Source organism: Cibotium barometz, chromosome 30 (genome assembly GCF_041138505.1).
Source record: "Cibotium barometz isolate CiBa-2024 chromosome 30, ASM4113850v1, whole genome shotgun sequence".
Taxonomy (NCBI): Eukaryota; Viridiplantae; Streptophyta; class Polypodiopsida; order Cyatheales; family Cibotiaceae; genus Cibotium; species Cibotium barometz.
Window position 1 is genome coordinate 47,173,862 of NC_141075.1, and position 19,528 is coordinate 47,193,389.

Below are 19,528 nucleotides of genomic sequence, written 5' to 3' on the forward strand. Positions count from 1 at the left end.
CTATAATCTTTGTTGGCTGATTTGCTCTCTGTCGGTTGCTACTGCTAGTTGGGCTGTAGGGCTAGTTGGCTGCTGGCCAACTGGTCACCTAAGCCCACCAAAGGGCTGGCCGATTGCCCTTGGTGTGTGGCAAGGGTTTGGATACCCTTTGCAAGGCTAGCCCACATTGGGTTGCCTTGGGGCTGGCCTTAGAGCTGGCCCCTTCTATATGAAACGATCCTAACAATGCCTAATAATGCATCTATGGCTAAGGTTGACAACTACATGCTACTATATGATGAATTCTCCAAGTGGGTTAAGAGGATTGACACTTGATTGACCTCTAAGGCACAGAGATTGACCTACGTAGCTCGTGCGCGACTGTCCCTAGACTGAGGGCTCACAATGGAGTCATGACTTACGACAAATATTCCTAAAAAAGGTGCTACTTTTGTAGAAATGCTGCACTGATGATCATGCCAGTGTGTCACTATGTACCCCAGTGCATGGTGCACGTGACATTCCTTCTTGCATAACTTGGTGGGGCAGGTTCAAGGCTTCCAAGTAGTCCGCCAACTACTGGGGGTACTCCTGAAAGAACTCTTCATCCAACCAAACTTCTTCACGTGTAAAACTGGCGTATTCTTTGACTTGAACCATGCTTCCATTTGTGGAGGAGAATTTTCTTTGGCTCTATGACTTCAGCTTCGTCTATCATATCTAGTTGTTGCTCTTCTGATATATCCTACAATGCTGGACCTACATATGGCTTCAATCAAGAAACATGAAAGACATTGTGCATAGTCCAACTTTCCGGCAACTTTAACATTAAAGAGACATCAGTTAACTTTTGAATGATTGGAAAGGGGCCAAAACTTTGGAATGATAGTTTGGGACAACACTTTCCCACTTGCGTTAGCCGTTGTTTCATGATGCGGAGATATACCCAATCCCCTTCCTTAAATTTGACATCTCGCTTGGATTTGTTAGCTTGCTAGGTATACGCTTCTTGAGCTTTGGCGAGGCGCTCCTTAACTGACTCCATGATTTCCGAGAATGTCTCGATGGTTTTATTGGCCTCAAGAGATAGTGACACCTGTCTTGTCTAAAGAGATGAGAATCGGCGACCAAATGCCGCCTCATATGGCGTCCCGCCAATACTTGATAAGTGAGTATCGTTTAGGATTGCCTGAACCAAAGGAAGATATTGTTCCCATTTCGACTGCTGGTCATGGCAGTATGATTTGAGAGCGTCAAAGGTCAATTGATTGAATATTTCTGTTTGGCCATCTGTTTGAGGATGGAATGTGCGGGACAACTGTAATTTAGTCCCAAAAAAATGCTCTTCAAGAATGGGACGTAAACTTTGGATCTCTATCTGATGTGATAGTCCGTGGCAAACCACCAATGGGGTACCAAAACTGAATGAACAAGCGAGCTATGTTCTTGGCTGTGGTTGTTTGCTTGCATGAAATGAGCATGCAAAACTTACTGAATTTGTCAACAATCGTCATACATTGTGTGTTTCTAGATCCAGCTGAGGTGGGAAGAGGGTCTACGAAGTCCATATTGATGTCGTGAAAGGGTTCCTTAGGAATAGGCAAAGGCTAAAGTAACCTTGCCTGTTTGGTATGAGGAACTTTCGCTTTTTGACATATCTGACATGATTGGACATGTTGGTAGATATCCCGTCACATCTTAGGCCAATAGAATGACCTCTCTAACTTTTCCAAGGTACTGTTGATACCCCTATGACTCCCAACAAGAGAATCATGGGCATCATGGAGAAGGACTTGGTGTTTTTTTTCGAGTACACAAAGACGGTTCTTGAAAAACAACCATCCATCCATCCTGTATACTGTATTGGCCTGGTTTTGACTGGAGAGCCAACTGATATTGAGTGTATTGGCGTGGTTTTGACTGGAGGGCCAACTGATATTGAGTCCCAAACTCTTCTGAATCTGGATACTATGCCTTCATACTGTCCAAGCCTTTGCCTTGAATTTCTAGCAGAGTGGATTTCTGCAATGTTTGAATAGTGTCCTTTCGACTAAGAGCACTGGCAACGGGGTTATTTTTGCCCGGGATGTATTCAATCATTCCCCCAAATTGTTGGAACAATTGACTCCACCTGGTCAACCTATCACTTCATTGGGCATTGGGCATGGTTTGCAACCATTTAAGTGCATGTTGATCTGTCTTAACCGTAAAGTCCCTCCTGTAAAGGAAGTGCTTCCAATGCTTAAGAGCGGTCATCACCCTGAAGAGCTCTTTGTTATACACCGAATAATTCTTTTCAGCGTTATTCAATTTGTGGCTATAATAAGCCACTAGCCTACCATCTTGCTCTAAAACAGCTCCAATGGCAAGGTTATTGGCATCGGTAATCGTGTCAAAAGGATCGTCCCATGATGCCAACTTCAAAATTGGTGACTCAACGACAACTTTCTTGATTGCCTGGAATGCATCTAGAGCCTTAACGGACACTTTTTGACGACAAGTCTTCAAGCCGTGGAGTGTAACTTGGTTGAACACAATGCTAATCAATACACTTAAATACACTAAGATTTGATGGAGACTTGCTCAAATACAAGAAGTAAATTGTTGAATTGACAAGAGACACACAATGAGCCAGAACGGCCGGCCCCTCCCTCAAATAAAGTATATTGATCTTGGGAGAATCAAGTACATAATGTCATGGGCATTTCTGAGCAGATTTCCATACCAATGCATATGAATATAGTATTGCAAACAAGTGGTTGTCGATGTAGACTTGCAATCCACACTACCCTCTCAAGTGCCCATGTTCCCTACCATTTGCTCTCTATTGTTCCACCAACACGTGGTAGCAACAATATGCAAGAGAGCACGTAGGACAAGAGAACACTACACAAGGTATGTGATCTTGTAATCCGGTTCCTCCCTCGTGCTACTTGCTTCCATATTTAAGCATTAAAGCTTACCAATTGCAAGTAGAGTCGATGACAATAGAAGTCTTCACGATGGAAGTCCTTGGAGTGAAGAGATCTTCGATTTGTTGCATTTCTTCGTGAGACAAAAGTCTTCAAGAGGATGAAGGGAGCCTTGGTAAAGCTTCCCCTATGGTTCAACTTGAGAAAGGAGGCCTGAAATTAGGGTTTTCAACAAAAAGACCAGAAATTACAGCAATAAAGAGAGCTGTTTTGCTGAATTTCAGTCATTGGGAGTGTGTAGGAGAGTGATTAGCATCCAGAAACACTCTTGGAAGCTTGAGAAACACCTTAGCAAGCTTGGAAATGGAATTGGGAAGGAGAAAAGTGCAGAAAATGCAGCCCAACAGCCCTCATGGAGGAGGCATCCATCTCTAGAGAGAAGAGGAGGAGTGAGGTGGTGAGTTGTCCAGTGTAGGTGGCAGGCGGGTGCTTTGTGGAGCAAGCTAGAGTGGACACATGGCTGGTTACTCCCTTTGTACAAAGGGAGTAAGGTCTGGGCTGTGGACATTGGGTTATGTCCACCTCGGGACATTAGTGTGTGTGAACACCGGGCTGGCCATAATTTATAAGTGAGTTTTGGTCGCCCAAAACTTAATGAAGTGTGTACACACTCACTTATAAATTAGTGCTAACTCCTAAGGCTACGTTTATGACCAATACTTACCACCTGTCACATGCCACATAACCATGTCAGCAGACAGTTTCACACGCACGGTTCGGAGGCGGGCGTCTCCTTACCCGGAACTACACATTGGTCAAGCAAGCATGAAAACAGCATGTAATTTCAGTTGCAAGCAAGCACGTAAAGATGCTATGCAATGTAGCATTGGTATGGACAATCCCCGTTCATGAGACTATACCAAAATAGACGTGCACCAGGCAAGTACAGGAGGTACCAGACCCAATGGAACACCAATCCACCAAGCATTTCCGGGCATGTACACGGAGGCACAAGTCCCAATAGAAAGCCAAGTCCACAGTATCACATGAGTGGCATCAATCCCCGGCATATACAACTGCTATGGACACCAGTCCAATGTACATACATGATAAGAAAGCACGGGTGGACCAATTGGGTGGCCAAATGGTGACATCCCCCCTGGCTTCTAAACAGTTGTTCGCAACTGAAAAGCATCCAAATATGTCTGAAGCACATGCGGGCAATCTGTGAAGAACTCTTCATCTACCCATTTAGCATCAATGGGAAGATAGTTCTTAAACTTCACAAGGTAGCGCATGACAACTTTGCCTGCAGCAAGCTTGTGTTCCTTGTGATACACAATCTGCTTTGGTTGCAAGATCTCCTCAAGCTCATGCACTTCCGGTGGATCCTCAGTGACTGTCTCATTGGGCTCCGGCCTTACATACTTGCGAAGGAGACTCACATGAAAAGCATTGTGTATGTGCCAATGATTAGGTAATGCCAATCTGAAAGCCCTTTCATTGATCTTCTCGATCACTCGAAAAGGTCCATAGTACCTGGTTGCAAGCTTAGGATCAATGTTTTTCCATACGGCAAAGGCATATAGGTATGGAAGTACGAAAAAAGTATGGTTCACATCCCCAAGAAATTCCATACGTTGGATACCATACGGCACCCTAAATTTAAGGAAAAACATGCTACATATGATACAAAAAACCAAAGAAACTTAAAACTGCAAATATTTTGGGATTAGAAAAAACATAAATAATGTAGAGCTAGAATCCAAACTCCAGACTTTATATTTATATTACTGTAACTTGTTTACATCATACATGTATGATCAATGATGTATCATGTAACATGTTACATAAGTAGGGACTAGGGAGTGTGGAGTGAGCAAATGCCAAAACCTGTCACCTGTAGGCATAGTTTTTTCATACGGCAACCATACGACATACGTGTATGAGTCTGGAACTATGAAATAAGTATGGTTCAAGCCTTGGAGAAATTCCATACTTGGGATTTCATACTTGATTCTTAAATTAAAGGGTAGACATGCCATTTTCAAAGAAGTGAACCATGAGAGACTTAAAATATGTGGAAGCCATGATAGATGGTCTATCATGGTTTTCACAATTTGACCATGTTTCATCCGTCATGACTTTCACACATTGACAATTAATCTCTATGTCTAGAAAAGATGCAGAACATTTTCTTTTTTGGTTGGAGTATGAAAAGTTTTTCCATACGTGACCATACGCATACGGGTATGGAAGTATGGAATATTTTCCATACGAGTATGAAAAATACTATGCTTAGGATATGCACCCTCTTTGCCAGGCCTCTTTGCAAGTCTTGCTTTCTCAAATTTTAGCAATACCCAATCATTCTCTTTAACATCCAATTGCCCTCTATGCTTGTCGGCAGCCTGTTTGTGCTTGTCTTGTGACCTTGCAATGGCTGTCCGCACCTGAGCAAAAGCAATATCCAAGTCTCTTACAGCATTCCATGATGCTTGAACACTTGTGCAAGATATATTTTAACCATATGTTTAGCTTTGATGGTCTTTTTGACCGGCAAGAAATGAACTTGCTTGCTAAACCTGTCCACAATTGTCCAAATTGCATCATTACACCTGTTGGGTGCGTGGCAAGTCCATAATGAAATCCATTGTAATACTTTCCCATGGCTGCGTGGGAATAGGCAATGGCTGAAGCAAACCTGGTGCCTTTTGTCTATCAAATTTCACCTTTTGACAGGTGATACATGCACGTACATGTGCCTCTATGTCCTTCTGCATACTTGGCCAAAAGAAATACCGTTCAATCATGTGCGTAGTAGGCATTATGCCTCTATGACTAGCATATGGAGGAGCATGGCACTCATCCAAAACCTTTTGCCTCATGTCAGATACCACACATAGGCAATTATCTTTCATGAGATAACCCTCTTTGATCACATATGAGGCATGTGCATGACCAGCAATCAAATCAGCCCAAATAGTGGCAAAATCAGCATCCGTATGATACAAATCACGCATGGTAGACAGGTCCCCATGAAAGGCAACCGAGATAGCTGCTACATACGGCTTTCGTGACAATGCATCGGCCACTACATTCTTCTTTCCCGGGGTGTGCAAGATCTGAAAAAATGAAACATAGAGAGGAAATCGGCCATCCTCATATGCTTCTCTGACAACTTAGTTTGGGTAAGAAAATACCTCAAACTCTGGTGATCTGTCTTCACAGTGAAATCAGCCCCAAGAAGGTAATGTTTCCATATAGTAAGTGCATGAATTACAGCCAAGAGCTCTTTCTCATAAATGCCAAGAGATAGCTCTGCATCATGCAATCTACGGCTCTCATAAGCCACGGCATGTCCCTCTTGATTGAGGACAGCTCCTATGCAATTTCCAGATGCATGACATTCCACACTAAAAGGCTTTTGCAAATCCGGAATGATCAACACTAGACCATGAGTAGTTGCATCTTTCAATTTGAGGAATGCATCCCTCTCTACATTAGTCCATTTGAACACGGCCTTCTTCTTTGTCAAATCATGCAAAGGAGAAGCAATCCATGCAAAGTGCTGAATGAACCTGCGGTAGTAAGAGTATAATTCAAGAAAACTACGGATCTCATGCACCGAACTCAATTCGGGCCAATTCCGAATTGCATCAATCTTTGCAGGATCCATCCGCACTTTATCTTTGGACACAATATGCCCAAGATAATGTATGACAAGAAGAACTCACTCTTCTTTGCATTTATGAAGAGTTTATGCTTACGGAGTTCTTCAAAAACAATGGCCAAATGAGCTTTATGCTCTTCTTCGGTCTTCGAGAAGACTAGGATGTTATCTAAGAAGACACCTGTAAATTTCCTGTACCCACGAAATATGCGATCCATCATTCTATTGAATGTAGCCAGGGCATTTGTAAGACCAAAAGGCATAACAAGATACTCATAAAGCCCAAATGCTGTCCTGAAAGCAGGTTTGTGTACATCCTTGGGCACTACACGCACTTGATGATACCCACTCTTGAGATCAATTCGGCTAAAGCATGCCGATCCATCCAACTTGTCAAGGATGTCATCTATGTGTGAAATCGGAAACCGATTCTTGATGGTGAGCTTATTCAAAGCTCTATAATCTACACACATACGAAAGGATCCATCCTTCTTTTGAACCAAGAGGACGGGTGAACAATATGGGGAAGAGCTTGGCGTATCAAACCCTTCTCAAGGAGCTCATTCACCTGCTTCACGATCTCCTCTTTTTGGGATGCACTTACTCGATAGGCTGGCCTATTAGGTGGTGAGCTACTCGGCACAAGATCAATGCGATGATCTTCCGGTCGTACGGGTGGCAACTCATTTGGTAACTCATCAGCAAAACAATCATTGTGCTCTTGCAAAAATTTTAGCCTATCATTACTAAGAGTGTTTACATTTGCCCTATCAACTACTTATTTGTTGTACTAATTCTTTCTATTTGCTACTTCCCTTAGTGCTAGGCTTCATTATGGCCGAGTCTGCCTTGCATCTCCGGAGGTTTGACAGAAACTCAGTATGAAGGGCTTTGTGTGAATATATGCTCTTATGTGTGTGTGTGTGTGTGTGTGTGGAGTGCGTGTGTGAGAGCATATCTTGATACAGTGCTCTACACCCACTATTGGGCATTGATGACGTTAGTGGGGATGTTGTAGTATCTAGTCTATACTATGCATAATGGAGTTGATAGTTATATAGTCTTGCGGGTTGACTACCATGAGTATATAACATGCACGTTTCTAAAAGGTGAATTTGGGCATGTTCCTGGATTCATCTAGGTATATATATATTAATTATTTTCTACTTGACTATACCCATTTTAATTTATTTTCTAGGCTCAAATTCATTTAATTAATTTTTAGCCCATGTTTGTATGTATGAATATGCATACACATACACATGCATGGTAAAATTTACATGGGTTAATTTCTTAATAAAATCTAGTGTACACATTTTGCACCTTGATTTTACCTCTTTTAAATTTATTCTTTTTGTAATTTTAATGCGCCTATAGGATTACATAGTTTTCATGCACATTTGGCATAGTCACACGTGTCACCAATGTGCACATGCGGACATTTAGGTCTTCTTCTTCAGACAAAAATTTTTATCTAAGCCTTTGTATAAAGTTTGATTCTATACTAGTTATCTTACTCCTACACTGTCCCTTAGGGTACACATGTATGCATGGGCCTAGTCATAAAGCTCCTAAGTCTAATTTTCACAACTACTTTATTTATCTTACTAGATTAATTTTTTTCCAACTCAAGTTTGGAAGAGTCTGGACATATTTTGCATAGTCTCTTACTACAATATTTCTGGAACTGAAGTTTATTTATAAATACTAAAAATACCTGTAAGAGGCATCTTACATAGTGTGCCTGCCATATCTGCCAGGTTGTGAGGCTACTGATCATCTCGCAACAAGAGTCATGTGTGGCATGGGGGAAGCCCACATATGTGTTCGATGCTCCTACATAACCGTGATACATTTTCAGTAAAAAGGGAGTGACACTTGTGCCCGAAACTATGTAGACTGGGATGGTGTCACTTGCCCCCCAATGTGCCTCCCTTGGAGAGCGCCAGCCATGCATGAGTCCCCCCCTCTTTATTGGACTTTTACCACATTAAAGGGATATTATTTAGATGTACTTATCTTAACTAATGGAGGGTCTTCTCTTGGGGAGGAAAAAGGAATATTTACAAAGAGCGAGGTTGAAGTAGGGCAATGAGGAGGTAGAAGGATCATATGAGCATTTCAATGTTATATTTTGGCATTAATTGAGACCTACTAATTGTTTTTTATTTGCTTAAAAGAACATAACTCAGCTGGCCTTTGATTATGTTTTTTAACAGTAACATCTTTTGCACAGTATTGTGACGGCTGTTGGGTTTTTGTTTTTACTGGCTTAGGCTGTCTCAGAACTTCGTAAAGGCCAAGGACATGTGTCTTTTCGCCAAAGTCGGCTCACTATGCTACTCAAAGATGCTCTCGGTGGTAACAGCAGAACAGTGCTGATTGTTTGTGCTGTGCAAGAACATGATTTTTTGGATGAAATGGTATTTGCTAATTCTGCAGCTCAATCTTGAGTTCGAATAGTTGCAGCATGAAGACATATGATGTCCCCTTTTTTTTCCGGATAAAAAAAGGCTTGTCTTGTGAGTGTGTTTAATGCTAGTTATAGTATGGTTTTGTGTCCAAACCTATAATTTTACCCGAGACTAAGCACTTGTCTACGTGTATGACCACAAACATGGCCAGGCGTGGTGGAATTTGGCCAGGCCAGATATGGTGAGAGAGCTTTTCCAGGCCTTTGGCCCTAAAACAAAATGAGTTGCCAGCATCAGTCTAAACTTTGTTACTTGAGGAGTCATATGTACATGACATAACTGTCATCTAAATTTTAAAGAAGTAATGATGGATATGCCTTGCTGTAATGGCATGAGATGCCTGAGTTTAGAAGCTCCGCTTTAGTCTGTCCAGCTCAAGCTTGGTCTAGGGCAAACCCCATCTTCAGACAAATAGGGTACCACATGCAGAGGGTTGGCAGACGGTTGTCTCCTACAGCTCAGCAGGAGTGGACCTTAGTGTGGCAGAGGTGTTTATACACCTCAGGCCCTATTTCGACAGGAGCCTTTAGGACCCACATCCTCTTAGTGACTTCAGGATGGAGCTGCCTCCTCCTCCCCCTGCACCATAAGCTCTTCTTGTGTTCTGAGGCATCACTAAGATGACCTGGGGAGGGTACCATTGGTGATTTGGCACACCTCTTGCTAGACACAGCTGGCTGGTGGCAAGGTCTTCTCAAGACTAGGATATGCCTTGAGGGCAAGGACCTAGGAGTGTTAAGGACCAAGGTGCAGAAAACAGCACCATGCCTTTGGGACTGCATTCCATGTACTTTATGTTGGCTGGCCCATCAACCATTCTTTCTAGCAGTGTTCCCTCATCAAGGTCTTAGCTAAAGCTTGACTGTTTTGCCCCACTACACGTCCTGCAGTAAGCTGACCTACACTGCAGAACTTGGGCACTCTAGCTTTCTCTTTTCTTTTCAGTGTGCGTGTGAAGATTGAGTGGGATGGGCAGCTTTCAGTGATTACCAGGAGAGAACCGTTCGTTTTTTTTGCAGTAGGTTGAGGGGTATATGAGTGTTGACACAATTAGAAGGGTTTAGGGTTTAGGATTTAGGGAGACCATGGTCATGAGCCTGCATGGAGCTTCATTGGTCATTAACCTAGGATGAGGAGGAAGGTTTATGGACTGATTTGCGGGGCCACCTTCATTTTTTCTTCTTGATAGATATCCCTTGTACTATGCCTGTTATGAGGAGACTAATTCTTCCGCTAAGAGGTGTGCATCAACGGAGTGGTCCTACCTACTTGTGGGCCTTCAGGCACATGCAAAGTACTTACGGACCAGATGAAATCACCAGTATAAAAGAGTTTGGATTTACACTATGAGGAGAATGGCTCAGGTCTTGCACTTCAGCTCACTCAATTTTAGATTTCAGCCATTCTTGTCTCTTCGGTCCCGGGGGCCCATGTGGGCCAGAGATCGGAGCTTATCAACAGCATCGCCGCCTAGAACATTTGTTGGGCGAGATGCAGTAAGACCATTGATGGTCCTGTCACCCTGCTCACAGAGACCATCTGCTCCATTGGATGGACATCCTTCACACCCTGCTGCCTTTTGTACATTTGGAGCCCCTGCCCCTTTTTCACTCATGAGGATTCTGGACTTGTGTGGCAGTACAGGCCCCCAGTGTGGCTTACAGCTCCGATTCCAACCCCAACACAAGTGTCCCCACCCCCCCCTTTGCCCCTCCCCACGTGGATGTAATCTCCCTTTGAGGGCGGCCAGCCAAAGAGCGAGCCCCTTGTTTCTTGGTTTTTCCTACCTTGCATGAGGGTATTCGATTCTTGTAGCTTGTTTCTCTTTCGGGGCTGTAATTTGCATCAAGCAGACGCCTTCTTTTGACTAGGAGGGAGATTTTTTTTGTCTGGGGAAGGAGGTTGAGGTGGTGAGACAAAAAGGAAAAAAAGAAAAGACCACAGTGTTAGCTGAATAATTGAACTAAGCTAGACCTAAAGATGCCATCAGTGGGAAGAGGATATTTGGGCTACACAGATCCAAGAAATGAGGGTTGCATTACTCTTTGTGACTCGGTGAACTAAGAGAGCATTTCTATTCTAGAAGCTAATCTTTTGAAAACAAAATAAAAGTAAAGTTCAAGTTGTTTTGAGCAAGATATCATCCAGTTATTGTGTTTGTGTATCTTTTTGTGTAATACATAACTTTTCACTGACAGGGAATCATTCACTGACATTCAGATCAGTACGTTGAGGTTTGCACAGCGTGTTAAGGATTTGAAGACAAGTGCAGTGGTCAATAAAGTTGTGGATCCTGTACAAGCAGAAAGGTGGGTAAACTTTATGTCTGGACAACACATGAATAGTTGACTTTTACTCTTTTTTGGGGGTGGACAAGAGAAGATTCAATGTGACAGCCTACTGAATATGTGGTTGCTATAGGCAGAAATATAAGAGGAAGATTGCAGAACTTAAGAGAGAATTGGCTTTGCATGATGCTCTTAATGGCCGTATCGGAATTTCACGGGATGATCTAACGTGAGTCATTGAAACAAAAACTTAAAAAAACATAACATAGTTTGACCCTAGTTGACAAAAAAACAATTCACATGATGGTTTAGCATGACTCAATAAAACAAAATGTACATTGACCACACACACACAAACATGCTTTTTTTTTTGGGTTGTAAAACCACGCTTTCTATTTCTTTACTGTATAAAGAGAAGATTCTTATACAATGTACAACTAAAAGTAATGAAAAAACAAGTCCAGATGCAACTGGTTACTGATCTAGTTGCTGTAGCTAAACGCAGTCATATAAAGATGACACAATGATTGATGGAAGTAGTAATACTTGTCAATGTGAGACGATTGGAAAACCAGCCGATTGCGACCAGTCCAGAGTGTCCAAAGTGCCAAAAATATTGTCCATGCAAAGAAAGGAGCTTTGTTTGTCAATTTCCTTGCCAATCTGCCAAAGATCCAGAAGTCTCAAGAAATGGAAAGACTTCAAGAAGCAATTTTATGATCAGTTTTTACCTAAGAAGTTTGAAGATGATGTGCACCTTGCATCGGAAATTTGGTAGTTAAACACACTAATAGGCGATATAAGAACTCCTTGGTATTTGAGCAATTTCATAACAAGTGTGGAATAGTCTCATTCAAGCACAAGCACCGTACGCATTTAGCAGTAGCAATTTTTCTTTTTGCTAAATAGGTGTCAACAGGGAGTACTCCTGCAATACATCTCCATAGGAATAGTCTCTCTTTGAGGGGGAGTTTACTATTCCATATCGCTTGCAAATTTTGCGTCCACCATTTTTCTGTTTTGCTCAATTGCCATATCCCATTTGCATGCTTTGAAAACCATGGGCGAGGGATGATCAATCTGTAAATCTTTGATGTTGTAATTTGAGCAAAACGAATTGTAGTAGAAGCATGAAGCCCTACTCTATGTAATGTCCAATCTTGCAATCTATTCTCTTGAGGGGTCATGCAGTATACCCTGAAAGGGTTGCATATGATTGTTTGTTTGCTGCCATGTAGTCCTCCAATGCATACCCGATCCCCATCTTAATTGTGCCTATGGAAATGACAAGACCCTTCCATCATGAGACATCACATCCTGCACAGTGTTTATACCTTTAGTAGATAGAAAATGAGCTCTTCTAGGAGTTGTAATCGCCAATGGAGCAGTAAAGACTTTACTCCAATGTATATTTTCTTACCTTGAGAATTTCCTATTTGTGGAGGTCTCCCAGACCAATGTAAGTATTGCAATACTTCTTTCCAATCAACAATCAATTTGCTTGTGTATGGGTAACCTGGAATCTTGCCTTGCACTGCCCAACCCAATATTGTAGGCTGTAGCTACCATTTACCAAAGGAAGATGCTTTAATTTTTTTTCACATTTCCGCTACCATGAGCGTCCAAGGTTGTTCGTGAGGCAGGAAAGTATGTAATATTGTTGCTTTTCTTGCCAACACATGATAATGAATATTTAGGACATTCAGTCCACCATGCATTTTAGGTGAGCAAACCTTTTGATACCTCACATGGAAAAAATCAGTTTGCCCAGCTAGAGCATGCTGATTATGTTCTTGCAAACACATTATATCTAGGTTCATTTTATATACTTAGTCTCCAAGTTCTTGGATTATGCAAACCGTGTACATTATATGACATGCATTTTATTGTGGCATTCATTATCATGGTGAAGGGAGCATAACCAAATGCAATTCATAACAATATGAGCCTTTCAAGTGCAGGCCGTATCACTATTATCTTGCAAATCCTGCAATTTCAGCATTCCTCCTTTGACCACTTGAGCCCAAAAACCTTCCCCCTCAATGTTTGTAGAAGTGGAAGCCCTACCCTAAGGTGTTGTGGATTCTGTCCATGTACGAGATTGCAATGGTTGAGGTTTAATAATGACTACGTTACGTGCATTTGTAGTTTGCCATCCATCTGCACATCTGGCACATTTTTATCCTTGTTAAGAGAGGATTTCTTGAGTTGGCTCAGGTTGAGTGTTCATTTCTTGTACAGCTTTGCCTCGCATTTGTACACCTATACTTATAGGACGTGACACAAGATTATGCATCTTATTGGGAGGAGGCTTTTGGGTAACTGTATTTGCCAAGACAATTGGAGGTGGAGGGATACAATCAACAGGTGGTTGCAGTTTCAAGGTTGGACATTCCGTGGCTAGATGTCCAAACTTGTGACATGTGAAGCATTTCTCCTACAAACTCGTGACATGTGAAGCATGCTCTTGCAAACACACGCCATTTCAGCTGAAAACATTTCTCACCCGTATGCACATTCTCTATTTCTAGACTTACAGAATTTGGGGTGGATTTATCAGTGTCCCATAATATGCAAAATCTATTACTGTTTCCCATTACACGTGGGGGGGCATATTGCTGTACCCAATTCTTTGGCCAGAACTAGCAAAGCATCACTAAAAACTACTGGAAAGTCCACCACTTGTAACGCGTTGAAAGCAGTGGACATGTATTCCCCCCCTCCATATGTACGGAGGGTCTATACTTTGCAACCTGTTTGATTTTCAACTTGTGTCACAAAATTCTGAAAACATGCAAATACATCAGATTTGGCCTTCAAAGGATACACCCAAGCAAATCTAAAGCAGTCATTGATAAAGGTTACAAAGTATAGATGCTTTTCAAAAGATGGTGTCTGCATAGGACCACGCACATCACTGTGCACAAGCTGTAATTTCCGGACAGCCCTTGTTGATCCATCTTTTGGGAATGCATTTATGTGCATCTTACCCAATATGCACCCTTCACATACATGTTTTGTAGCAGTTCTACATGAGGCATAGTCTATACCATGTTATGCCTTTGCAATAGCATCAAATTGCCATAATTCACATGTCCAAACCTGGCATGCCACAATTCTGCCTTATGCATGGCAGGTGTAAGAGTGGTAACCACATGAGCATCATGCTCTCTCCTGTCAAACCTGTCAAGCTGATATAACCCATGGTACAATGTGCTGGAAGTGACCAATGCATAGCCACCTTCATAGTCTTTCACTGTGCATGTGTCGTCCTCAAAGTTCACTGCATATCCTCTTTTAGCAAAAGAGGAGACGGACAGCAAGTTCTTCTTAGTTCCTAGCACATATAATACATTTGGAAGACATAATTATGCACCATCTGTTGTTGTGAGAATCACCTCACCAACACCCTTAACTGGATAAGAAGAACTGTTTGCACATGTTACCCGCTTACCTTCAGGGGCAGCCATAAACTTCTTAAACAAATCCCTCCGTGAGGTAGTGTGTTTAGAAGCACTACTATCAAAGTACCATGTGTCGTATCTTTCATTAACACCGAGAGACATATGATTCAATGATGCATCATAATTGCAAGTAAGGAAAGTCCACTCATCGTGCACAAGATTTACTGATACATCATCCGCCGTTGCTGTAGGTGATGAAGAATCCACAGCCATGCCGCTTTCCTTTTTCTTTTCCTTTGCAAGCCTTTTTCTACACTCATTCAAGTAATGACCTGGCTTCTTGCACTCGTGACATTTGTCCTTTTTCTACACTCATTCAAGTAATGACCTGGCTTCTTGCACTCGTGACATTTGTCCTTTTTCTACACTCATTCAAGTAATGACCTGGCTTCTTGCACTCGTGACATTTGTCCTTTTTCTTGGGCTTGCCTGCATCATTTTTAGCCTTTTGTAAAGGCTGTTCTGAATTAGCCTCTGGCTGAAAACTGTGTTTGGCTCTTCCCTTGCCCACGCATGCTGGAAGATTTGTTCCTTCGATGCTCCTCCTCCTGTAGTAACAAATCAACCAACTCTTCAAACAAGATTGGTTCCAGGTTTCTCCGCATAGATAGAGTGAGCGATGTGTGGAAGTTCAAGTAGGTTTCTAGCAAAGATGATAGTATGTTGGAAACCAGCTCCTTTTCAAAAATGACCTCATCAATATTGAGTAGCTGCTCCCGTAGATCTTGGATCTTCGTAAGATGATCAGCCATACTATCACTATCATTCATGTCCAAGTTCTCAAGAAAGAGCTTGAGAAATGCAACCCTGGCCTCATTCTTTGCCTGATACATGGTTTCAAGTACATCCCAAGCTCGCTGTGAGATCTTGCAAGACCGAATATGCGGTATGATTGATCGCTTTATTGACAAAGCAATCAAAGCCATCGCTTGGGCATCGCAAGTATCCCATCTCTTCTGCTCCTGTGAGGGAGGAGTGGGTACTGCAACTTGTTGAGTACCATGGCCAGGCGTGTTAGGTGCTATGTCAACAGGGTGTACATCTTCACCTGACACACCCCATAATCCTTTGGCCACAAGAAGATTTCGGACCATGCTCCAGAGGGAGTAATTACTACCATCCAATTTGTTCTCTTACTACAAAACCCTGAATATATCAGTCGTATTTTCAGCCATGTGCTGAAATCTCTTGCAAGAGAGATGCAAACCCGTGCAACCAGTTAAATCCTTGATCAATACATAAAACAAAAAGTTTCATCCTTTTTCCTTTGGAATCCCAAACGCACCGGAGTGCAATGCTAGGCAACCACAAATGGGCAAATGTTTTGCCCCGAATACAAGGCTGCAGATAAGCAATGCTGAAAATCCCCAAATTCCTGAGCACCAGTGGGTTGATTTATGTGTCAATTGCACATAATTCACAAAGCCCCAAAAATCTTATGTACCAATGAGCTTTAATTGTGCAATTAAGCACTGATTTTAAGAAAGCCCCAAATTTCTCTGTCCTGTAACTGCAATTGTGCAAATTCTAAAAAATCTCCAAATTCTGAAAAACCCCCAAATTTTCCCTAAATCCTGCACCGAGATGTTGCCCTACACTCCTACCTGCACTTGATTTTTGCAATGAAGCAAGAAATGTACAAAAGCCCCTTGAACTGAACCAAAAAGTCAGTTACCTGTAACCCTGATTTTGCAAAATTTATGGTGGGCAGTTGGCACAGTTGGCAGACAAGGAGGCGGCGATGTCCACCTTGAAGCAAGAGCTTGAAGAGGTCGTTGGCAGTTGTAGACTGAAGCAAGACCTTGAAGAGGTCGTTGACAGTTGTAGGCTGAAGCAAGTCGGCGGCAATGAATACGCAGCACAACAGATGGGCGGGTGGGAGTTACAAACGGGGGCGGTGCAGACGTCGTCGGTGATGGGTGGAATCTGGATCTGCTGGCGGCGACGGCAACGTGCTGGACTACTGGCACGGCGACGTTTGGGTGCCAGACGGCGATTGACGGGCGCCGCTTTTTCGGACAGGTTGGAGACGACGACATAACCTTTTACCAAAAAGTGACCCGTGCCACGTAAGCCACAAGTTTGGCGGGGCTCAACCAGCCACCGCCCACTGTGGTGCGAGCTCAGCCGAGTGGTGAGGCGGTATTGGAGCCCTCCCCACTAGCGTTGCCCGTATTGGAGGTTGTAATGGGTTGAGCAATGCCAGGTGGGCGGCACACAGGTAGCAGGGATTGGGCAGTGCCATAGACGGAATTTAGCACAGGTGACGAAAGCGCACAGATGGTCGACGGACGGAAGTTGGAACTGCGCGGCAGCTGGTCGGCGACGGAACTGCAGAACTGGTCGACGGACGGAACTTTCGGCTCGCGTGTAGTAGGTGGGCAACCTTGCTCTAATACCATTGTTAGGGTTAGGGATGCACACAGACAGGAACACAAAGAGAATGAACAGCAGCAGCAGGCACTCTCAAGAGTGATGGTGATTGATGCTCACACAAAGAAGATAGCATACAATGTGTAGAGCTTGGGGGTTGACTCCACAATATCAAAATACTATAATTGTGGTGTTCTTTCACACCTAATATCCAAGGGGAAAAACCCAAAGGGAGAAAAGTGCCCTTGGTTAGCCCACGTTCACATGTGGCACTACTCATAGCATATGTGCCAATAATCCAACTGTATATCATTACAAACATTGTTCGACCCATCACCCAACAAGGGAATATTTGTCTCTGGGGTTGCTGCCACAACCATAGCCTCATCTTTATTTAGGCCTCTTAGAAAGGCCTAGCTCACGAAGTTCATCCTCTGTCTCGCCTTTGTCAATGTTAGGACCCAAAGCAGCCATTGTCTTGGTAATGAAATCTTCATTGAGAGTCGACATCTCTACCACTTTCTCCTCTCTCTCGCTCTCTCTCTCTTTGTGCTGAAAGCCTAAAACAACAGAATACATCTGTACAAAACCCTAAAACAGCAGCCCAAAACCTTAAAACAGCTGTATGGAACTCTAAAACAGTAGCCCAAAACCCTAAAACAGCAGTTTGAAACCCTAAAAACAGCAACCCAAAACCCTAAAACAGCAGTTCAAAATCCTAAAACAGCAACCCAAAACCCTAAAACAGAAGTTTGAAGTGCTAAAACAGCGAAAAACAGCAGTTTGAAAACCTAAAACAGCAGTAAAAGAGCAGAAAACGGAATTTGAAACCCTAAAACAGCAGCAGACAGCAATTCGAAACCCTAAAACAGCAGCAGACAGCAATTCAAAACTCCAATCTCTCTCTCTTTCTCTCTCTATGATTTTATTTTCTGTTCCATGATGAGATATGCCATGGGCATTATTGTATCACTTTGGTCTCATAGGCCTATTGGGGCCCGTTGGATGCTTAATATATCTTTCTTTCTTTCTCTCTCTCATTCTGTGTGCACACGTGTGCATGTGTAGCTTGCATGATTGGAAATTTATTTAATAAAATTCACTCTGAATCCAGTAGACAAGGCTTACTTTATTCACATTTTTGGACATATCTTTAGAAATATATTTGCTCAAGAAGACGTTTAACTGCAGAGAGCAGAGAAGACTTGAACTCAAAAACAAGGTTGAAGGTTTTCTTTCTCAAAAGGAGGATGTTGATGCAATTCCAATAGAGAGCTTGTCACAGGTTGCATAAACTCATTCTTTGGCCTATTGTTTTGTGTAGCTTACAAACATAGATGGGTAAGAAGCCAATTGATCAAACATCACAATGTATATCAAGACCTGAAGTTCTGTTTCATTTTTTAACCATTTGATGGGACCTCTGCCACACCATTAACAAGCATAGGCATGTACATTCAAGCTAGGGGTTCACTAGGGCTTGAATGCATTCAAAGGTTTCATCTTAAACATACGGCAAGCAGTTTCACATCAAAGCATTCCTTTTAACAAGAGCAACAATTCATAGCTGTGCACTAGCTCCAAAATAATAAAGCACACAAACACCTAAACTACTGTAACTATATTATAGCTGTAGAAAACTCTGGTCTATGTGCTAGGGTTTGAGAGTAAAGTGCAGCAGAATCACACACACACACAGCACACAAGAGTCCTCAAACTACAATATTCTATATTATGTACAAGGACATAATGTAACAGCTGAATGTCCAGTACAAAAGGCGACTGAGAATGAAGACGCCAGTTCTCAGCCAACACACTGCTGGAGATCTCCTTGGTCATCCTTGAAGCCCTTGGGCTGTTAGGGTTAGGGTTTGAAGGTACAGCAAACACAAGCGTGGAGAAGCAGAGAGAGAACCCGACCCTTGTGTGTATTCAGATTAATGATGTGAAGTACAATAGCCACATAATAAAGTGACCTAAAAGGATGTGTTCACATGTCCGGCCATAAAATGTGTTGGGTGGACCAAAACACTTATAAACTGTTTATAAGTGTAACTAAACTAAACTGGGAGAAAAAACCTCCACTAATTGAAGTAAAAAGTGCCCCAGTAATCTACTGATGATCACTAGCACTCCTCTGGGTGCATACACAGCATAAAACCCAACAAACCCCCCTGGAGTGATATGTGATCACTGTACATCATCCACCAAAAGGAAACAAATTCAAAGCAGTGCGGAATGCTTCGAATTTCGGACGTGGTAATGCCTTGGTGAAGATGTCTGCCACATTCTGATCTGTAGGATAGTAGATCAGACTGATATCTCCTGCCCTGAGTCTCTCCCGAACAAAATGATAGTGAATCTC

At 42.5% G+C, this 19,528-nt stretch overlaps 1 protein-coding gene across 8 annotated transcripts in view; it reads left to right on the forward strand.

The window, feature by feature from the left end:
• LOC147621564 (kinesin-like protein KLP1) overlaps nucleotides 1-19,528 on the forward strand; it is a 115,788-nt gene that overhangs the window by 35,755 nt on the left and 60,505 nt on the right. For 3 of the 8 annotated variants that reach the window (XM_086824328.1, XM_086824329.1, XM_086824332.1), the window contains exons 7-10: nucleotides 8,841-8,987; nucleotides 11,259-11,347; nucleotides 11,460-11,555; nucleotides 18,355-18,448. In XM_086824328.1, the coding sequence (XP_086680454.1) occupies nucleotides 8,841-8,987; nucleotides 11,259-11,347; nucleotides 11,460-11,555; nucleotides 18,355-18,448 (426 nt within the window). The remainder of the gene's footprint in view (nucleotides 1-8,840; nucleotides 8,988-11,258; nucleotides 11,348-11,459; nucleotides 11,556-18,354; nucleotides 18,449-19,528) is intronic. The other 5 variants (XM_086824330.1, XM_086824331.1, XM_086824334.1 and 2 more) reach the window with 3 other exon arrangements.